General features: G+C 25.8%; 1 protein-coding gene across 4 annotated transcripts in view; it reads left to right on the forward strand.

Moving 5' to 3' along the window:
• The window catches only part of LOC145258207 (uncharacterized), a 369,722-nt gene that overhangs the window by 333,237 nt on the left and 13,438 nt on the right, over positions 1-23,047 (forward strand). For all 4 annotated transcript variants that reach the window (XM_080116144.1, XM_080116145.1, XM_080116142.1 and 1 more), the window contains 3 exons: positions 1,002-1,059; positions 4,620-4,661; positions 17,138-17,248. In XM_080116144.1, the coding sequence (XP_079972270.1) occupies positions 1,002-1,059; positions 4,620-4,661; positions 17,138-17,248 (211 nt within the window). The remainder of the gene's footprint in view (positions 1-1,001; positions 1,060-4,619; positions 4,662-17,137; positions 17,249-23,047) is intronic.

Genomic DNA, 23,047 nt, shown 5'->3' on the forward strand with positions numbered 1-23,047 from the left:
CATACCAATTGTCACTATCCAGCTCCCCTACTCCCCGGGGAGTTGGTCCCCATTTCCCCTTCACTCCTCACATTAAAAATCGGCCTTGTGCCTAATTTGCTCAGTGGGGGAGCAAATAAATACTTCAAAGTGTAGTATCTGTTCTTCAGATGCTGCACTTCAATTTCTTGTTCTCTGTCAGTGGAGGAGAAATCCTTCACGACTGAGACAATTTTTATTTTTGTTCCTTTTCTCCACATTAAAAAAACCACCCTGGTGTCTAACTCTGTCCCGTGGGGAGGCATTGTAAATAGGAACAACCAAACCAAACGCTACAAACTAGCGATGGAAGACACAAAGAGCTTGAAGAATAAAAACCTTCTACAAAATAACTTGATGCAACATGAATACTATTTTCCAAAATAACTGGATTTGGCATTAAATAACCCGAAAAAGGTTGATATGTAATTAAAGAACCAAATCAAATCAACCAAGATGTCTCTGTATGGCCAAGAATCAACGCGTAGGTCAGAATCCACAAATCCAAAAATCAATGGTCACCAGTCAGACCAACAACGAAGACAACCAAAACACTAAATTGTTATTTTGAAAAACTAAAAGTAATAAGTAAGAGGGGGAGGGGGGAGGGGTCATTCTGAAAAGTCACGGGCCTAGTTTTATTTTAATTCTAACTATTTACAATATACAAATCTTGACCTTTTTGAACTGAACTTATTCATATTCCGTCAATTCTGTTCCGTCTGCCTGTTTCCCACCTGACTACAACTTGGATGTCTTCAAGTCCAACGTAAACAAGTTCCTGATGGGCCGCCCCCTTAAGTAGACGCTTTATGAAATCTCAACACTAACGTACAACGTACTGTACATGCAATAACCCTTATCCCTGAGTGGCTTCCAGGCCTTGATAAGTAGTGACCTCCTTGTAAAAAAAAAAAAAAATGAGTTCTTTTTTTTTTTTCTTTGTTTTTATACATTGATGATGTCATCATTTCTCTCAACAGGTTTCAACTGTCAACAAACGTATGAGTCTTTCTGCCAATTAGCCTTGAAGTTGTTACGGTAAGTGTTGTCATGCAATGTGTCGGAATGCCAGTTCTATGACTGATTTATAACTTCTTTCATAATTAACCAAAAAGAGCGTTACCACTGTTGACCAAGGAAATAGTCTATCAGGCGTTTCTATGCAATGTGATGATGCATGAAAAGGTTGAGGACATGTGTTGCATGGAGAGAAATGATATGAGAATATGGTTGATGAGTAATGTGAACCTTAGACAGGTATGATGACCCGAGAGGATTATTAAATCTAAACAGTACAGGAAGGTGTATGCAGAACAGGAGACTTTGTTGGTTTGGTCACATTGAAAGAGTGGATGAGATTTTGGGGGTTGGTAAATTCAGAACAGTTGAGAAGCAGGGTTGGTTGGTAGGGTAAGACCAAGGAAAACATGGAAGGAAGTTATAAAAATGTATTTGAGAGAAAGCGGGATAAATAAAGACCTGGGTAGAGATAGGCAGTTAGGAAGTAAATTTCTAAAGCCATGCCGGCATGTAAAACAAGCATTAAACTGAAAATGTGATGCGGATGATGTGAAAGAATGGATGAGGGTGTTTAGTAGATGTAGAACTGTTTAAGTAGCAAGAACAGTTTGCTTGAGGGAGGGGGGGGCAGAAGAAAAATGAGAGTTAGTGATAAGAATGGATTGGGGCACGCCCCCGGAGCAACATGAAAGAACCTATGAGGTAAAAATGAATAAGAGAGTGATAAAAAGCTACAGAACTCCAGAAATAACTTAAACTTTTTTTTGTTAAATGAAACATGTTAAATTTATGTGGTGGTCGATATCAGTAAAAGAAGGAAAGTCCACACGCGGAGATGGCTTATCAATGTCTTTATTTTAAGAAGGTTAACACCGGAAAGAAAAAAACATGACTCCTTAAGGGGAGAGTCCTCAAACCAAAGGGGGATAACTCAGGATGCCACGGTTTACTCTCTTAACACTTTTCTTTGTAATCTTTTTGCCCTGACCAAACATCAACAAATTTGTTTTCACTTCAATTCTAATTCAGACTCGGATTTTAAGATAATTAAGTTATCTCCCTTGGAAAATATTTAGATGATGAAGTTATCTCCCCTTGTGTAATTGTATGTTTGGAGTGATGGCATCAGTGTATGATTTGTAGTGAAGATCTTGGCAGATCAGGTATGCTGGTGGCAGAAGCTGACTTTATCAGTTCAGTGCTTTAGGAAACTTCGACCTCTATGCTACACACCTAGATAGGCTGATTATAAAAAGGTATAAAACTACTGCCTCCCCCCAAAATCGCCAGCTTTTCCTTAGAGTTTAATTTTCCGCTGTGTATAAACATCACCAAACACTGGAATAGTTTTCAATTTGTGGCAGATGCGATGAGCAAGAATTGTTGGTTGGTTGGTTGGTTGTTTTTGTTTTACGGCATATCAACCTTTTTCAGGTTATTTAATGCTGAATCCAGTGATATTGAAGAAAAACTTTTTAATAGAATATATATATTTTTTTTTTTTTTTTTTTTTTTTACAAGTCATTTTCTATTTAACCCATAGTTAGGACCCTAACAGGTACTACCACTCCGGGTCAGAGTGGACCTGGGAGCAATGGCAATTAAAAGGTGGCTCTACACTCCTCAAAGCCTGCAAGCTGGGGCCTCACCATCAAATATAGTTTAAGGTCATATCCAGGACCAAGAATTGCTGGAAATAATGTTGACTTACATTACAGGGTTTTTCTCTGCCTTGGGTGCGGAACCTTCTCCTTTTGTCATCTCTTCTTCTGACACTTCTTTCATTTCTTATTCTGCCACTTCTTTTGTCACTTCTTCTGCTTTTGTCACTTCCTCGGTCATTTCTTCTTTTGCAACTGCTTCTTTTTCTTTTTTTACTTCTTCTGTTTCTATTTAATAAAAAAAAGGATAAAAACTTACTTAAAGGGTTTTTATCTTTGAAGTAAATTTCTAAAACGCGTCCAAAACATCCAAAGCCACTGATAATGATCTTATTCTTATTCTGTCTTCGATCCAGAGCCTGTTTATGAGAAAGAACAAATTTACACCAGAACAAGAATATGTCATTGAATTCTTAGTGTCATCAGCACTGAGAACTGAATCTTCAGCCTTTAGAAGAGTGTCACTTCCAATTGAATTTTACCAAATACGTTATCCTTTATGGCACAGGTCCTTGCAGTCATGACTGGTGGAACAAGACCATGCTACCTTGTAGATTAAATAAAGAGTTTTGTTGTCTTAAGTTAAAGAAACAGAAGTCTTACCATGTGTGTGTGTGTGTGTGTCGGGCGAGGTCAGGCGATAAAGAGAGAGATTAAAGATGACGGCTGTGGTTTTATAAGCTGTGGTCTCACGAAATCTCGCCACACACATGCAAATAGAGAAGATAGGCTGCATAAAAGCAGCCTGAGTTAGGAAGTGGGGTTGTGACCTTTGACGATTGTTGGATTTCTAGCCATGTTTTTGGAGGGCCACTGTTACGACTTCTCACGAGTTGATCAACAAAACAACAGGTTCCATTCGAAATTCTGTGCGGAATCCAGAGTTTGACAAAATAGACATCAGCCAAAATGTTATAATAACAATCAAATTGATGAGAACAGCAGTCAGAATAATCTGAATAATTCAGCATTCACCCCAGTGTGAGTTGAACCAACTCCAGACGAATTTGACACATTTTGCACCAGTGGAGCTTATCCACATCGGCCAAGCTCTCTGCAGGAGTGAACCACTCTAGATTCTAGTAACATACACCGAAGATTCAAGGGTCCGCAACATGCTTTAAGCTGTCCACTCCCTGTTTCTTCTGGCCAGCTAGTTTATAATATGAATCATTAATCTTCATCTAAAACATTCAGAAAAAGAACAAGAAAATTTATGCGTATCGATTACATGCGTCTGGCATGCTTTTCCATCTATAAAAGATGAGCCTAAGTTGTTGGTCTCATTTTAGCACTTAAAGGGTTAAGATCGTTTGGCAGTAGGGATTAGTATTGAAAATTCTTTTATTGGATAAGAGTATATCAATTCGCTCCCAGATGTTAAGATAACTGAGTTATCTCCCCTATAGTTAGCTTCCCCCTCCCCCGCCTCGTGTGATTGTATGTTTAGAGTGGTGACGTCAGTGTATAATCTCAGTAGAAAAGTTTGACTGATCAGGCAGACAGGGTCGGTTGTGCTAGCTGTAAATGATATCACCACATTACAAGTCAAGGCAGTCTAATTCAGATCTGTTGGCTGCTGATTTCTTAACATACTTCAGCCTTTTGGCACAGCTGAATTTTCTCCATGAGGAAAATAAATAAAAATGACAAAACTTTGATATCAATATCATCATCAACAACATCAACAATATTATCACCAACAACAATAATCAGCAACAACCATATCATGACCAACAACATATAATCAACAACAACAATATCATCACCAACAATATCATCACACCAACATCATATCACCAACAACATCATCAACAACATAAACAAGATCATCATCATTAACAATATCAACAACATTAGGTTTAATTTCAACCTTCCCTCACTTTGTTTAATGGCATGTTTGCTTCAATTTTGTAGGTTGCCGAAAGCACACATGGTATTAGTAGTATGTGCAACTATGTAAGTAAAACTTTTCTTTTGTCAAAAATTTAAATCATTTTTTTTTTTTTTTTCTATTTTAAATTATTCACAAATATTTGTCAATTGATTAGAAAATATACTGCAACTATACTATAATAGCGAAATTCAAAATTTTTTAGATTGAATTTCAAGACCAACCAATGATCTCTACTTAATTGTTACAGTAATGAATATATTCGAAGAAATAAATATGAAAAATGATAAGATAGAAAAATATTATTTAAAAAAAAAAAAGGTTTGGACGAAAATTATCAAAAATAAAATGTTTAGCTTTAAAAACACTAGAGTTCCAAGGGGAGGTAAATAACATGTAATTATTGCTATTTTTTAAATAAATTGTGTGTTGCCTGGTTTTTAGCATAACTGAGTTACTTCTCTTGTTATAATGTCAAAGAAACATGGCAATGTTTTTATTTTAATGATAAAGATCGAAGACTAGTGGGTTTTTTTTTAATAATGTGGTGATATGTAAGTACTTCTGACATGCCAATTAAGTAGATATTATTGTTTTATGTTTAAATTGACTCAAGAAGTCAGTGGATACCAATGTTTTTTTTAAATCAATTTTCTTTTGTTTTTTGAATTTAGCTATTATAGTGTAGTTGCACCAAAACTATTCTTATCTATTTATCTAAATGAATAAATGTAATTTTTTTTATTAATCACTTATCTATATAGCCTTTAAAACAAATTACTGTTATTTAAATCAATACTACAACATTGTATTTTTTTTTAATTTGCTATACTTTATACAACATAGCATTTTTAAAAAATATATTATACTTCAATAATACAACATAGTATTTTTTTAAATTTGCCATTGTTCAATAATACAACATAGCATTTTTTAAAATATGCCATAGTTCAATAATACAACATAGCATTTTTTTAAAATATGCCATAGTTCAATAATACAACATATCATTTTTTAAAAATATGCGATAGTTCAATAATACAATAATAGCATTTTTTTTAAATATGCCATACTTCAATACGACAACATAGTATTTTTTAAAATATACTTCAATAATACAACATAGTATATAAAAAATATATTTCAATAATGCAATATAGTATTTTTTTAAATTTGCTATACTTAAAAAATTCAACATAATATTTTTTAAAATATGCTATACTTCAATAATACAGCGTAGTATTTTTTTAAATATGCCATATTTCAATAATACAACATAATATTTTTTAAAATATGCTATATTTCAATAATGCAACATAATATTTTTTAAAATATACTATACTTCAATAATGCAACATAATATTTTTTAAAATATGCTATACTTCAATAATGCAACATAATATTTTTTAAAATATGCTATATTTCAATAATGCAACATAATATTTTTTAAAATATACTATACTTCAATAATGCAACATAACATTTTTTAAAATATGCTATATTTCAATAATGCAACATAATATTCTTTAAAATATGCTATACTTAAATAATACAACATAATATTTTTTAAATATGCTATATTTCAATAATGCAACATAATATTTTTTAAAGTATTCTATGCTTCAATAATGCAACATAATATTTTTTAAAATATGCTATGTTTCAATAATGCAACATAATATTTTTTAAAATATACTATACTTCAATAATACAACATAGTATTTTTTAAAATATACTTCAATAATGCAACATAATATTTTTTAAAATATACTATACTTCAATAATGCAACATAATATTTTTTAAAATATTCTATGCTTCAATAATGCAACATAATATTTTTTAAAATATGCTATATTTCAATAATGCAACATAATATTTTTTAAAATATACTATACTTCAATAATACAACATAGTATTTTTTAAAATATACTTCAATAATGCAACATAATATTTTTTAAAATATACTATACTTCAATAATGCAACATAATATTTTTTAAAATATTCTATGCTTCAATAATGCAACATAATATTTTTTAAAATATGCTATATTTCAATAATGCAACATAATATTTTTTAAAATATACTATACTTCAATAATACAACATAGTATTTTTTAAAATATACTTCAATAATGCAACATAATATTTTTTAAAATATACTATACTTCAATAATGCAACATAATATTTTTTTAAATATTCTATGCTTCAATAATGCAACATAATATTTTTTAAAATATGCTATATTTCAATAATGCAACATAATATTTTTTAAAATATACTATACTTCAATAATACAACATAGTATTTTTTAAAATATACTTCAATAATGCAACATAATATTTTTTAAAATATACTATACTTCAATAATGCAACATAATATTTTTTTAAATATTCTATGCTTCAATAATGCAACATAATATTTTTTAAAATATGCTATATTTCAATAATGCAACATAATATTTTTTAAAATATACTATACTTCAATAATACAACATAGTATTTTTTAAAATATACTTCAATAATGCAACATAATATTTTTTAAAATATACTATACTTCAATAATGCAACATAATATTTTTTTAAATATTCTATGCTTCAATAATGCAACATAATATTTTTTAAAATATGCTATATTTCAATAATGCAACATAATATTTTTTAAAATATACTATACTTCAATAATACAACATAGTATTTTTTAAAATATACTTCAATAATGCAACATAATATTTTTTAAAATATACTATACTTCAATAATGCAACATAATATTTTTTAAAATATTCTATGCTTCAATAATGCAACATAATATTTTTTAAAATATGCTATATTTCAATAATGCAACATAATATTTTTTAAAATATACTATACTTCAATAATACAACATAGTATTTTTTAAAATATACTTCAATAATGCAACATAATATTTTTTAAAATATACTATACTTCAATAATGCAACATAATATTTTTTAAATATGCTATATTTCAATAATGCAACATAATATTTTTTAAAATATGCTATACTTCAATAATGCAAAATAATATTTTTTAAAATATGCTATATTTCAATAATGCAACATAATATTTTTTACAATATGCTATACTTCAATTATGCAAAATAATATTTTTTACAATATGCTATATTTCAATAATGCAACATAATATTTTTTAAAATATGCTATATTTCAATAATGCAACATAATATTTTTTAAAATATGCTATATTTCAATAATGCAATATAATATTTTTTAAAATATGCTATGTTTCAATAATGCAACATAATATTTTTTAAAATATGCTATATTTCAATAATGCAATATAATATTTTTTAAAATATGCTATGTTTCAATAATGCAATATAATATTTTTTAAAATATGCTATATTTCAATAATGCAATATAATATTTTTTAAAATATGCTATATTTCAATAATGCAATATAATATTTTTTAAAATATGCTATATTTCAATAATGCAATATAATATTTTTTAAAATATGCTATAATTCTAATAATGCAATATAATATTTTTTAAAATATGCTATATTTCAATAATGCAATATAATATTTTTTAAAATATGCTATATTTCAATAATGCAATATAATATTTTTTAAAATATGCTATATTTCAATAATGCAATATAATATTTTTTAAAATATGCTATATTTCAATAATGCAGTATAATATTTTTTAAAATATGCTATATTTCAATAATGCAATATAATATTTTTTAAAATATGCTATGTTTCAATAATGCAACATAATATTTTTTTAAATATGCTATGTTTCAATAATGCAACATAATATTTTTTAAAATATGCTATGTTTCAATAATGCAATATAATATTTTTTAAAATATGCTATGTTTCAATAATGCAACATAATATTTTTTAAAATATGCTATATTTCAATAATGCAATATAATATTTTTTAAAATATGCTATATTTCAATAATGCAATATAATATTTTTTAAAATATGCTATATTTCAATAATGCAATATAATATTTTTTAAAATATGCTATATTTCAATAATGCAATATAATATTTTTTAAAATATGCTATATTTCAATAATGCAATATAATATTTTTTAAAATATGCTATATTTCAATAATGCAATATAATATTTTTTAAAATATGCTATATTTCAATAATGCAATATAATATTTTTTAAAATATGCTATATTTCAATAATGCAATATAATATTTTTTAAAATATGCTATATTTCAATAATGCAATATAATATTTTTTAAAATATTCTATATTTCAATAATGCAATATAATATTTTTTAAAATATGCTATATTTCAATAATGCAATATAATATATTTTAAAATATGCTATATTTCAATAATGCAATATAATATTTTTTAAAATATGCTATATTTCAATAATGCAATATAATATTTTTTAAAATATGCTATGTTTCAATAATGCAACATAATATTTTTTAAAATATGCTATATTTCAATAATGCAATATAATATTTTTTAAAATATGCTATATTTCATTAATGCAACATAATATTTTTTAAAATATGCTATATTTCAATAATGCAGTATAATATTTTTTAAAATATGCTATATTTCAATAATGCAATATAATATTTTTTAAAATATGCTATGTTTCAATAATGCAACATAATATTTTTTTAAATATGCTATGTTTCAATAATGCAACATAATATTTTTTAAAATATGCTATGTTTCAATAATGCAATATAATATTTTTTAAAATATGCTATGTTTCAATAATGCAACATAATATTTTTTAAAATATGCTATATTTCAATAATGCAATATAATATTTTTTAAAATATGCTATATTTCAATAATGCAATATAATATTTTTTAAAATATGCTATATTTCAATAATGCAATATAATATTTTTTAAAATATGCTATATTTCAATAATGCAATATAATATTTTTTAAAATATGCTATATTTCAATAATGCAATATAATATTTTTTAAAATATGCTATATTTCAATAATGCAATATAATATTTTTTAAAATATGCTATATTTCAATAATGCAATATAATATTTTTTAAAATATGCTATATTTCAATAATGCAATATAATATTTTTTAAAATATGCTATATTTCAATAATGCAATATAATATTTTTTAAAATATTCTATATTTCAATAATGCAATATAATATTTTTTAAAATATGCTATATTTCAATAATGCAATATAATATATTTTAAAATATGCTATATTTCAATAATGCAATATAATATTTTTTAAAATATTCTATATTTCAATAATGCAATATAATATTTTTTAAAATATGCTATATTTCAATAATGCAATATAATATTTTTTAAAATATGCTATGTTTCAATAATGCAACATAATATTTTTTAAAATATGCTATATTTCAATAATGCAACATAATATTTTTTAAAATATGCTATATTTCAATAATGCAACATAATATTTTTTAAAGTATGCTATACTTCAATAATGCAACATAATATTTTTTAAAATATGCTATATTTCAATAATGCAATATAATATTTTTTTAAATATGCTATGTTTCAATAATGCAACATAATATTTTTTAAAATATACTATACTTCAATAATACAATATAATATTTTTTATAAATATGCTATGTTTAAATAATGCAACATAATATTTTTTAAAATATGCTATATTTCAATAATGCAACATAATATTTTTTAAAATATGCTATACTACAATAATGCAACATAATATTTTTTAAAATATGCTATACTTCAATAATGCAACATAATATTTTTAAAAATATGCTATACTTCAATAATGCAACATAATATTTTTTAAAATATGCTATACTACAATAATGCAACATAATATTTTTTAAAATATGCTATACTTCAATAATGCAACATAATATTTTTTAAAATATGCTATACTTCAATAATGCAACATAATATTTTTTAAAATATGCTATACTACAATAATGCAACATAATATTTTTTAAAATATGCTATATTTCAATAATGCAACATAATATTTTTTAAAATATGCTGTTTCAATAATGCAACATAATATTTTTTAAAATATGCATTATTTCAATAATGCAACATAATATTTTTTAAAATATGCTATATTTCAATAATGCAACATAATATTTTTTAAAATATGCTATGTTTCAATAATGCAACATAATATTTTTTAAAATATGCTATATTTCAATAATGCAATATAATATTTTTTTAAATATGCTATGTTTCAATAATGCAACATAATATTTTTTAAAATATGCTATGTTTAAATAATGCAACATAATATTTTTTAAAATATGCTATATTTCAATAATGCAACATAATATTGTTTAAAGTATGCTATACTTCAATAATGCAACATAATATTTTTTAAAATATGCTATGTTTCAATAATGCAATATAATATTTTTTAAAATATGCTATGTTTCAATAATGCAACATAATATTTTTTAAAATATGCTATATTTCAATAATGCAACATAATATTTTTTAAAATATGCTATGTTTCAATAATGCAACATAATATTTTTTAAAATATGCTATATTTCAATAATGCAACATAATATTTTTTAAAATATGCTATGTTTCAATAATGCAACATAATATTTTTTAAAATATGCTATATTTCAATAATGCAATATAATATTTTTTAAAATATGCTATATTTCAATAATGCAACATAATATTTTTTAAAATATGCTATGTTTCAATAATGCAACATAATATTTTTTAAAATATACTATACTTCAATAATACAATATAATATTTTTTAAAATATGCTATGTTTCAATAATGCAACATAATATTTTTTAAAATATGCTATATTTCAATAATGCAACATAATATTTTTTAAAATATGCTATACTACAATAATGCAACATAATATTTTTTAAAATATGCTATACTTCAATAATGCAACATAATATTTTTTAAAATATGCTATGTTTCAATAATGCAACATAATATTTTTTAAAATATGCTATACTACAATAATGCAACATAATATTTTTTAAAATTTGCTATACTTCAATAATGCAATATAATATTTTTTAAAATATGCTATGTTTCAATAATGCAACATAATATTTTTTAAAATATGCTATGTTTCAATAATGCAACATAATATTTTTTAAAATATGCTATACTACAATAATGCAACATAATATTTTTTAAAATATGCTATACTTCAATAATGCAACATAATATTTTTTAAAATATGCTATGTTTCAATAATGCAACATAATATTTTTTAAAATATGCTATGTTTCAATAATGCAACATAATATTTTTTAAAATATGCTATATTTCAATAATGCAACATAATATTTTTTACAATATGCTATACTTCAATTATGCAAAATAATATTTTTTACAATATGCTATATTTCAATAATGCAACATAATATTTTTTAAAATATGCTATATTTCAATAATGCAACATAATATTTTTTAAAATATGCTATATTTCAATAATGCAATATAATATTTTTTAAAATATGCTATGTTTCAATAATGCAACATAATATTTTTTAAAATATGCTATATTTCAATAATGCAATATAATATTTTTTAAAATATGCTATGTTTCAATAATGCAATATAATATTTTTTAAAATATGCTATATTTCAATAATGCAATATAATATTTTTTAAAATATGCTATATTTCTATAATGCAATATAATATTTTTTAAAATATGCTATATTTCAATAATGCAATATAATATTTTTTAAAATATGCTATATTTCAATAATGCAATATAATATTTTTTAAAATATGCTATATTTCAATAATGCAAGATAATATTTTTTAAAATATGCTATATTTCAATAATGCAATATAATATTTTTTAAAATATGCTATATTTCAATAATGCAACATAATATTTTTTAAAATATGCTATGTTTCAATAATGCAATATAATATTTTTTAAAATATGCTATATTTCAATAATGCAATATAATATTTTTTAAAATATGCTATATTTCAATAATGCAATATAATATTTTTTAAAATATGCTATGTTTCAATAATGCAACATAATATTTTTTAAAATATGCTATATTTCAATAATTCAATATAATATTTTTTAAAATATGCTATGTTTCAATAATGCAACATAATATTTTTTAAAATATGCTATATTTCAATAATGCAATATAATATTTTTTAAAATATGCTATATTTCAATAATGCAATATAATATTTTTTAAAATATGCTATATTTCAATAATGCAATATAATATTTTTTTAAATATGCTATATTTCAATAATGCAATATAATATTTTTTAAAATATGCTATATTTCAATAATGCAATATAATATTTTTTAAAATATGCTATATTTCAATAATGCAATATAATATTTTTTAAAATATGCTATATTTCAATAATGCAATATAATATTTTTTAAAATATGCTATGTTTCAATAATGCAACATAATATTTTTTAAAATATGCTATGTTTCAATAATGCAACATAATATTTTTTAAAATATGCTATGTTTCAATAATGCAATATAATATTTTTTTAAATATGCTATGTTTCAATAATGCAACATAATATTTTTTTAAAATATGCTATATTTCAATAATGCAATATAATATTTTTTAAAATATGCTATATTTCAATAATGCAATATAATATTTTTTAAAATATGCTATATTTCAATAATGCAATATAATATTTTTTAAAATATGCTATATTTCAATAATGCAATATAATATTTTTTAAAATATGCTATATTTCAATAATGCAATATAATATTTTTTAAAATATGCTATATTTCAATAATGCAATATAATATTTTTTAAAATATGCTATATTTCAATAATGCAATATAATATTTTTTAAAATATGCTATATTTCAATAATGCAATATAATATTTTTTAAAATATGCTATATTTCAATAATGCAATATAATATTTTTTTAAATATGCTATATTTCAATAATGCAACATAATATTTTTTAAAATATGCTATGTTTCAATAATGCAACATAATATTTTTTAAAATATACTATACTTCAATAATACAATATAATATTTTTTAAAATATGCTATGTTTAAATAATGCAACATAATATTTTTTAAAATATGCTATATTTCAATAATGCAACATAATATTTTTTAAAGTATGCTATACTTCAATAATGCAACATAATATTTTTTAAAATATGCTATGTTTCAATAATGCAATATAATATTTTTTAAAATATGCTATGTTTCAATAATGCAACATAATATTTTTTAAAATATGCTATATTTCAATAATGCAACATAATATTTTTTAAAATATGCTATGTTTCAATAATGCAACATAATATTTTTTAAAATATGCTATATTTCAATAATGCAACATAATATTTTTTAAAATATGCTATGTTTCAATAATGCAACATAATATTTTTTAAAATATGCTATATTTCAATAATGCAATATAATATTTTTTAAAATATGCTATATTTCAATAATGCAACATAATATTTTTTAAAATATGCTATGTTTCAATAATGCAACATAATATTTTTTAAAATATACTATACTTCAATAATACAATATAATATTTTTTAAAATATGCTATGTTTCAATAATGCAACATAATATTTTTTAAAATATGCTATATTTCAATAATGCAACATAATATTTTTTAAAATATGCTATACTACAATAATGCAACATAATATTTTTTAAAATATGCTATACTTCAATAATGCAACATAATATTTTTTAAAATATGCTATGTTTCAATAATGCAACATAATATTTTTTAAAATATGCTATACAACAATAATGCAACATAATATTTTTTAAAATATGCTATACTTCAATAATGCAATATAATATTTTTTAAAATATGCTATGTTTCAATAATGTAACATAATATTTTTTAAAATATGCTATGTTTCAATAATGCAACATAATATTTTTTAAAATATGCTATACTACAATAATGCAACATAATATTTTTTAAAATATGCTATACTTCAATAATGCAACATAATATTTTTTAAAATATGCTATGTTTCAATAATGCAACATAATATTTTTTAAAATATGCTATGTTTCAATAATGCAACATAATATTTTTTAAAATATGCTATATTTCAATAATGCAACATAATATTTTTTAAAATATGCTATGTTTCAATAATGCAACATAATATTTTTTAAAATATGCTATGTTTCAATAATGCAACATAATATTTTTTAAAATATGCTATACTACAATAATGCAATATAATATTTTTTAAAATATGCTATACTTCAATAATGCAACATAATATTTTTTAAAATATGCTATGTTTCAATAATGCAACATAATATTTTTTAAAATATGCTATATTTCAATAATGCAACATAATATTTTTTAAAATATGCTATATTTCAATAATGCAACATAATATTTTTTAAAATATGCTATACTACAATAATGCAACATAATATTTTTTAAAATATGCTATACTACAATAATGCAACATAATATTTTTTAAAATATGCTATATTTCAATAATGCAACATCATATTTTTTAAAATATGCTATGTTTCAATAATGCAACATAATATTTTTTAAAATATGCTATATTTCAATAATGCAACATAATATTTTTTAAAATATGCTATATTTCAATAATGCAACATAATATTTTTTAAAATATGCTATATTTCAATAATGCAACATAATATTTTTTAAAATATGCTATATTTCAATAATGCAACATAATATTTTTTAAAATATGCTATATTTCAATAATGCAACATAATATTTTTTAAAATATGCTATGTTTCAATAATGCAACATAATATTTTTTAAAATATGCTATATTTCAATAATGCAACATAATATTTTTTAAAATATGCTATATTTCAATAATGCAACATAATATTTTTTAAAATATGCTATATTTCAATAATGCAACATAATATTTTTTAAAATATGCTATATTTCAATAATGCAACATAATATTTTTTAAAATATGCTATATTTCAATAATGCAACATAATATTTTTTAAAATATGCTATGTTTCAATAATGCAACATAATATATTTTAAAATATGCTATACTACAATAATGCAACATAATATTTTTTAAAATATGCTATACTTCAATAATGCAACATAATATTTTTTTGAATATACTATACTTCAATAATGCAACATAATATTTTTTAAAATATGCTATATTTCAATAATGCAACATAATATTTTTTAAAATATGCTATATTTCAATAATGCAACATAATATTTTTTAAAATATACTATACTTCAATAATGCAACATAATATTTTTTAAAATATGCTATATTTCAATAATGCAATATAATATTTTTTAAAATATGCTATGTTTCAATAATGCAACATAATATATTTTAAAATATGCTATACTACAATAATGCAACATAATATTTTTTAAAATCTGCTATACTTCAATAATGCAACATAATATTTTTTAAAATATGCTATACTTCAATAATGCAACATAATTGTTTTTTAAATATATGAGGGGCATTACAAAAGTAATGCGTCCTTTTTTATTCTGCTTGAATGGATTAGAGGAGATTGCAAATTGCATTGTTATGATGACTAAATTTATGCACTCTAGACCTGAAAGTTTCCTCTCTCTGTTGCAGATATTGATGGTGTGAGACTCTAAGAAAGCAACCTCTGTCATGGACATGCATTAGAAACAAAGATGCGTCACTGAATTTCTGACAAAAGTACATTGAGAATGGTGGTGATTATCTAAGAAAAAATTTTTGGACCATAAAAGGTCACTTCTTTTAATGGTACCATTCCTGTCTGCATAGCTCTTCAATTTTTTGAGTTGAAAAAAAAAAGGAGATTTTACTTTTCGAAAGTGAAGTATCTGTTCTGATGCTACACTTGAATTTTTTTCTTCTCAGATAGTGGAGGAGAAATTCTGCACGACTGAGACAGTTTTTATTTTTGTTTCTTTCTCCACATTAAAAAACGACCTTGGTGTCTAATTCTGCCCTCGTGGGGAGGCAAACTAAATGGGAACTCTCATATGATGAAACATGCTTTGGACGCCTATGCACAGCCATCGCTCATTGCTGGCAAAAGTGCTTTGAGAATGGTGGTGACTATGTAGAAAAATAAATTCTGGGTGCTTGTTTTGATGCTATCTTCGTAGCTCTTCAACTTTTTGAGTTAAAATATATGATACAGATGAATGATGCAAAAACTATTTTTTGAATGTCTTATTTGTTTAATTATTTTTTCAAACATTTCATAATAAATTGTTGTTTAGTGTTATTCAATTGTAAATTTATAGCCATATTTTGTGCATGCATATATAATTGTATTAATATATTGTACTGTATATTATTGATATGCACTGACGAGATTGCCCAGTTGTGTAAAGTTATAATTTATAAACTGTTATATACATGTATGCCAACAATTGTATGCAAGTTATTACCAATAAAAGAATAATATTTAGCCTCGATATTATACTTTCTTCTCTTTTGCATATTTGGTTATGTTGTTTAATATTAAATTTCTTTTTTTTATTTCCAGAGTGATATTTCTTTTGGTATCTGCGGTCGCTCTGACTTACAAGGTGCTCCTTATCCAAGCCAAGCTAGAAACGTTACAGCTTTGGTCACCTGCCTTAAAAAATTTATATAGGTACGTCACAACAGAACATATGTATCAGAGGAAAAATATGTACAATGTTTGTAGCTATATGAGGTTTTACCGTATATGTTTTCATCATCATCATCTTGCAGCCTTGGCCAAGATAGAACTCACTACACCCTTCCAGTATTCCCTATCTGCCATAGCACCCAAGATATCTTCCTTGGTGATAAATGTATCTCGTCATATCCTATCTGGAAAAGTTAACTTTTGTGATCAATTGTGAGATGAGGGGTGCCTCCACAGTACAAATGAAACAAGTTCATCTGTGATATGTGGACAATGCCCAGAAAACTGAACACGTTTTTTTACAAACTGAGGTTGATACTCTCGGTAAGTCTCCATATATCATTTCTAGAGTTGGGTGGTTTCGCCATAAGAGATTGAGTACTCTTCTCAAAAGACGTGTGTAACATCCATCCAAACCGCTGTTGTTTTGCTGAAAGTTTCAGATCCGATCTTACTCTTTATGTATGTTTTACAGAGGGAAGGGACTAGCGATTAGAGCTCAGTTTAGCACCTACCATAAAAATAATGACCGAGTAGAGAAAGATGAGCAATATCTCTTCTGTGGGAAGGAAGCTGTGGGGAAGAGAAGCAGACGCCACCACTAGATTTCAAAGCCAGTTTTGTACCCTGTCAAGACAGGAAACGAATGCTTTGAGCACCACTCCCTCAGATGTAGTAAAAGTACTCCAGCTTAGGAAATATCTAGCTGTACACAAAACAACCCTGGTGTCTAACTCTGCCCTTGTGGGGAGGCAAAGTAAATAGGAACCCTCATATAATGAAGCGTGCCCTGCACTCCCATGTACAGCCATTATACAGCGGTGAAATACTTTCTGAAATGGTAGAATGATTCAAACGTTTTTCCTTAACAATAGATTTGATGTAAGCGATCCATTTCAGGTCTGGAGTAAAAGTCAGTCCTAGAAGTGTAACATTTCAACTGCGGCAAAGTGATAATCCATTTCTTAATGTGCACCTGAAGCTTAACAGAACTCCCATGAGCAGAGTTCTTTCTAAAAACAAAACTACCTGTTTGTGAAACACAATACTACAGGACTGCTTCCCAGCTGACTACAGCATAGTTGTTTTTAAGTCCAATGTTAACAAATACTTGATGGTTCCTCTAATGTGTGTGTATCTGATGGTAAATGACATTGAAGTTTTAATTTCTGAGGTCTAGAATCTGTGCTGATCAAAACGCTGTAAAAATAAAATCCGAAGCTGGAGGGAAATTGCGAATTACTATTAGAGAAAGATCATTAATATCTTGCTACACATTCATGAGGACATTTCGGTCAGTCAGTTACTAACTGACCGAAATATGCTAATGAATGTGTAGCAGCATACTAATGATTATGTAAAACAAATAAAAAGTATATCTTGCTCTACTTTGATATTGAGCACTTTTGCATTGACCTCATCAAAATTTTGTTGGTTACTTTACCTCTGGAAAATATTAACCTGGAATTATTTATATACATATGTCGTGTACTCGTACTAAACCATGTGTGTTGTATTGTCAATAAACAGACATATATTATTACTAGCATTTCAGCCCAGCGTTGCCCGGGTGTTTCGAGGTATATGTTGAGCAAAAATAAAAAATAAAATTTTTTAATTGACCCTATTATGACCCTTTAACATTTATTGTTTGGGGCTCAAATCAAGTTATTAAGTTAGATCCATGTTCAAGGAACCTATATCTAAAATTTCAAATGTTTATACCCAAAATTGGCAGAGGAGTTTGGTAGAGTTCTCAAAGGTCAAATCGTTGAACTTTGACCCCTTAACAGACAAATTTCTGGCCGAAAACAGATTACAAAGATTTTCCCAAATCTCAGTACCCTGTATATCAAATTTCGAGTCTGTAGACTAAAAATTAAGAGTTATTGCGTAGGGAAATGTACACAGACACACAGATACACAGGCATGTTCACTTTTATAGATATACTAGCATGGGTGCCCGGCGTTGCGCAAGTGTAAGGTGTATGTTGAGCAAAAAAAAAAAAATGGTCAATTTTTTTAACTTTGACCTGTATTATGACCCCGTAAAATTTATTGTTTTGGGCTCAAATCAAGTTATTAAGTTAGATCCATGTCCAAGGAACCTATATCTAAAATATCAAGTGTTTAGACCCAAAATTGTCGGAGGAGTTTGGTAGATTTCTCAATGGTCAAATCGTGTAACTTTGAACCCTTAACAGCGAAATTTCTGGCCCAAAACCGATCACATAGATTTTCCCAAATCTCAATACCCTGTATATCAAATTTCGAGTCTGTAGACTTAAAATTGACAGAGTTATTGCATAGGGAAATGTACACAGACAGGCACGTTCACTTTTATAGATATACTAGCATTTCAGCCCGGCGTTGCCCGGGTGTTTGGATGTGTCTGTTGAACAAAAAAAAAAAGTGGTAGTAGGAAGGCAGGCTCGAACCCGTACCACAAAGGAGGAAAAGAATGGAGTAAAAACCTGACGTCTATGCTGTTACGACCACCGGCAAACCAGAAGCGACATTTTTAAAAATTAAGGCTAGACAATCTAATGGAGAGGATAACTTTCAAAAATATCGGCGAAAACATGACCCCCCCCCCTCGTAGAAAAGTTCCTAGTTGAAGGTGAAGATATTAATGTTTTTAGCCAATTTTTTGATATTTGTTGTATGATAGGTCGAACTTTAAAACGATACTGATCTTGTTAAAATTTGTTGCCTCTGTCGAAAGTTTTAGGCAGACATGCAAACATACATACATACATAGATTTATATATTGGTAACTAAAAATTTTTGACCCAAACCAATGAAAAAGCTTGCCCTATCTCTGAATACCCTTTATGTAAAATTTCAAATGTTTAGACCAGAAATTGTCTGAGTAATTTGGAAGAGACCGCAGAGGTCAATTTTTTTTTTATCTTTGACCCCTTTTTTGACCCCTAAACATTTATTGTTTTGGGCTCAAATCAAGTAATTAAGTTACATCCAAGTCCAAGGAACCTATATCTAAAATTTCAAGTGTTTAGACCCAAAATTGTCAGAGGAGTTCGGTAGAGTTCTCAAATATCAAATTGTTGAACTTTGACCCCTTAACAGATAAATTTCTGGCCGAAAACCAATCACATAGATTTTCCCAAATCTCGATACCCTGTATATCAAATTTCGAGTTTGTAGACTAAAAATTGACAGAGTTATTGTGTCGGGAAATGTACACAGACAGACAGACAGACACGTTCACTTTTATAGATATATAGATAGATTTAATTGGTACCAGCAGACATATGATATGTAGTGAGGTGGTGTTCATATCAATGTTGTGTGACGTGTTAGTAATATCTATAGTGGGCTTCTTCACTATCTGAACCATATATTCTTATCTGTTTATCTATCCATCTATCTATCTATCTATATATATATATATATATATATATATATATATATATATTTTATTTAAATATTATTTATTAATTATTAATTAATAATTACTATGTGCATAAAAGACTTACTTTTATACACATAGTAATTATTAATTAATAATTGATAAATAATATTTAAATAAAATTTAAAAAAAGTAAATATGTCCTAAAATGTGGGCGGGAAAAAAATTGTAAACAAAGGGCAAATACCTCCTTTCTTATAATAAACGCTCAGGGAGCGAAAAAGAAAGAAATTAGTACAGAATCGCTAATAAAAAATATAAATACTGGTGCTACCAGATCAGGCTGTCTAGTGGCTTCTTGAGATGAAATGCATCTACATTAAACTTCTGTTTTTGTTTCCTATTCTCTTTTGTACCTATTTACTATGCCTCCCCACGGGACAGAGTTAGACACCAGGGTCGTTTTTTAACGTGGAGAAAAGGTACAAAAATAAAAATTGTCTCAGTTGTGAAGGATTTCTCTTCCACCAAAAGAGAACAAGAAATAGAAGTGCAGCATCTGAAGAACAGATACTACACTTTGATCTTGTCCCGAAGGCCAATGTTCTGCCAAAACAAAAACAACAGCACCCCCCCCCCTTTTTTTTCCTTCCCTACTTCCCAACCCCGTTGGTGGGGCATTAGAATACACCAACTGTCCCCCTGCAGAGTGTAAAAGCCTCTCAAAGGGGCCACCTGTTGGCCATGGAGGCGACCCGTAATGACTCGGAAAAGGATCTTGGTGGCTGAGCAACTAGGAAAATCCAAGATATCAGTTGCAACACTCCACTTTGACTTCGTACAAGACTAGATGGCCCGATCCGATCAATCAGCTAGTTATGTCAAGCCCTAACACATCTACTTTTCTATCAATTTCCTCTAAACCATAACAAATACATTTCTACCCTATAAATATATCTAAAAGTTACTAGCTGATTGAAACATGCTCATGAATGTGTAGTGACATATTAATGCTTATGTAAAATAAATAAAATGCATATCTTGCCCTATTTCGATATTGAGCACTCTTGTATGAACCTCGTTAAAACTACATTCGTTACTTTACCTCTGGAAAATATTAACCTGAAATTTTATATATATACACATTAGTGTTGGGACGATTGATCGGAATCGGGAATTGCAAAAATCAGAATATTTGAGGATATCGGAATCAGAAAAATTTGTACCGATTTTACGATGGCAAAACGATATTTTTAATTGTGTCTTTTATTTGATTTTGTTTAAAACTAAATCTTCCATTGCTGGTAATAATGATAACATAATAAATATCTAATGATTTTAAACCACCAGTGAAGCTAAAATGTAAAGATCGTCCTGCACAAGTATGTTTTTACATTAAGGAAAATATATGCACATTTAACGTGTGTGTTTTTACGATAATCAAAGAAAAAAATACAACTATATAGTTACATATTTAGTGAATTATAAAGAATCGATATCGGAATCAGGAATTTAGTACGGAATCGGTAATTGTATCGGAATTGTGGAAAATATTGGAACCGTCCCATCACTGATACATATATATATATATATATATATATATAAATATATATATATACGAGCAAACAGTTAATAAAACATGTTAAAAAAACACTTTGAGATGAGTTAAAAACATATTTAATCTGAAAAGGAAGCACTAGATAAGAGGATAGTCCTTAATCCGCGGAGTTTCGAAGACATACTTTCCTTCTCATCAGAGGGTAGGAATTAGCAAAATGCGGGATCGGATTTTGCATGCAAAAGTATTTGATGAAACAACAAGTAAGTCAAAGATCTTACTTGAAAACAAAAAAAGTGAAGCAGAGGGAATATGGTGAAGAAAAAGGTGATTACATATAAATGGATAGTCTGGTGGAAGATAAATAATCCAGTGACGGTAAAATCCAAATATATAACTTCAAGAAATAATTATTATAAGCTCTATCTCCTATTTGGTTTTATTGAGCTTTTACATCTGGCTGAGATAACTTTATAAATATTAATTCTTTAATATTTATAATATACTTTAATTTTACCATCTTGGATCATTTTGGTAAATTTAATTGCAATTTTTATTTTATTTTTATATATATATATATATATATATATATATATATATATATATATATTCGCAATAAGACAGACACCTCAGCTTACGTATACCACACCACATCACTGATGAACAGGAAGTCCTTAATGCAGCAGTACACATCCACATGATTTGAAAGAAAGCTTGAACCCAGAAATTCCTGTTGATGATTGGTAAAGAGTGTATGGGCTGCTGTGTATGCCTAGTTTTTTGATGAAAACATATTTTTTTTTATTATTTAAGAATAGGTATTACTATATATGCATAAATTCAACTTTAT

This window comes from Euprymna scolopes, chromosome 33 (genome assembly GCF_053919585.1).
Source record: "Euprymna scolopes isolate OS-2025 chromosome 33, ASM5391958v1, whole genome shotgun sequence".
In the NCBI taxonomy this organism is placed as follows: Eukaryota; Metazoa; Mollusca; class Cephalopoda; order Sepiida; family Sepiolidae; genus Euprymna; species Euprymna scolopes.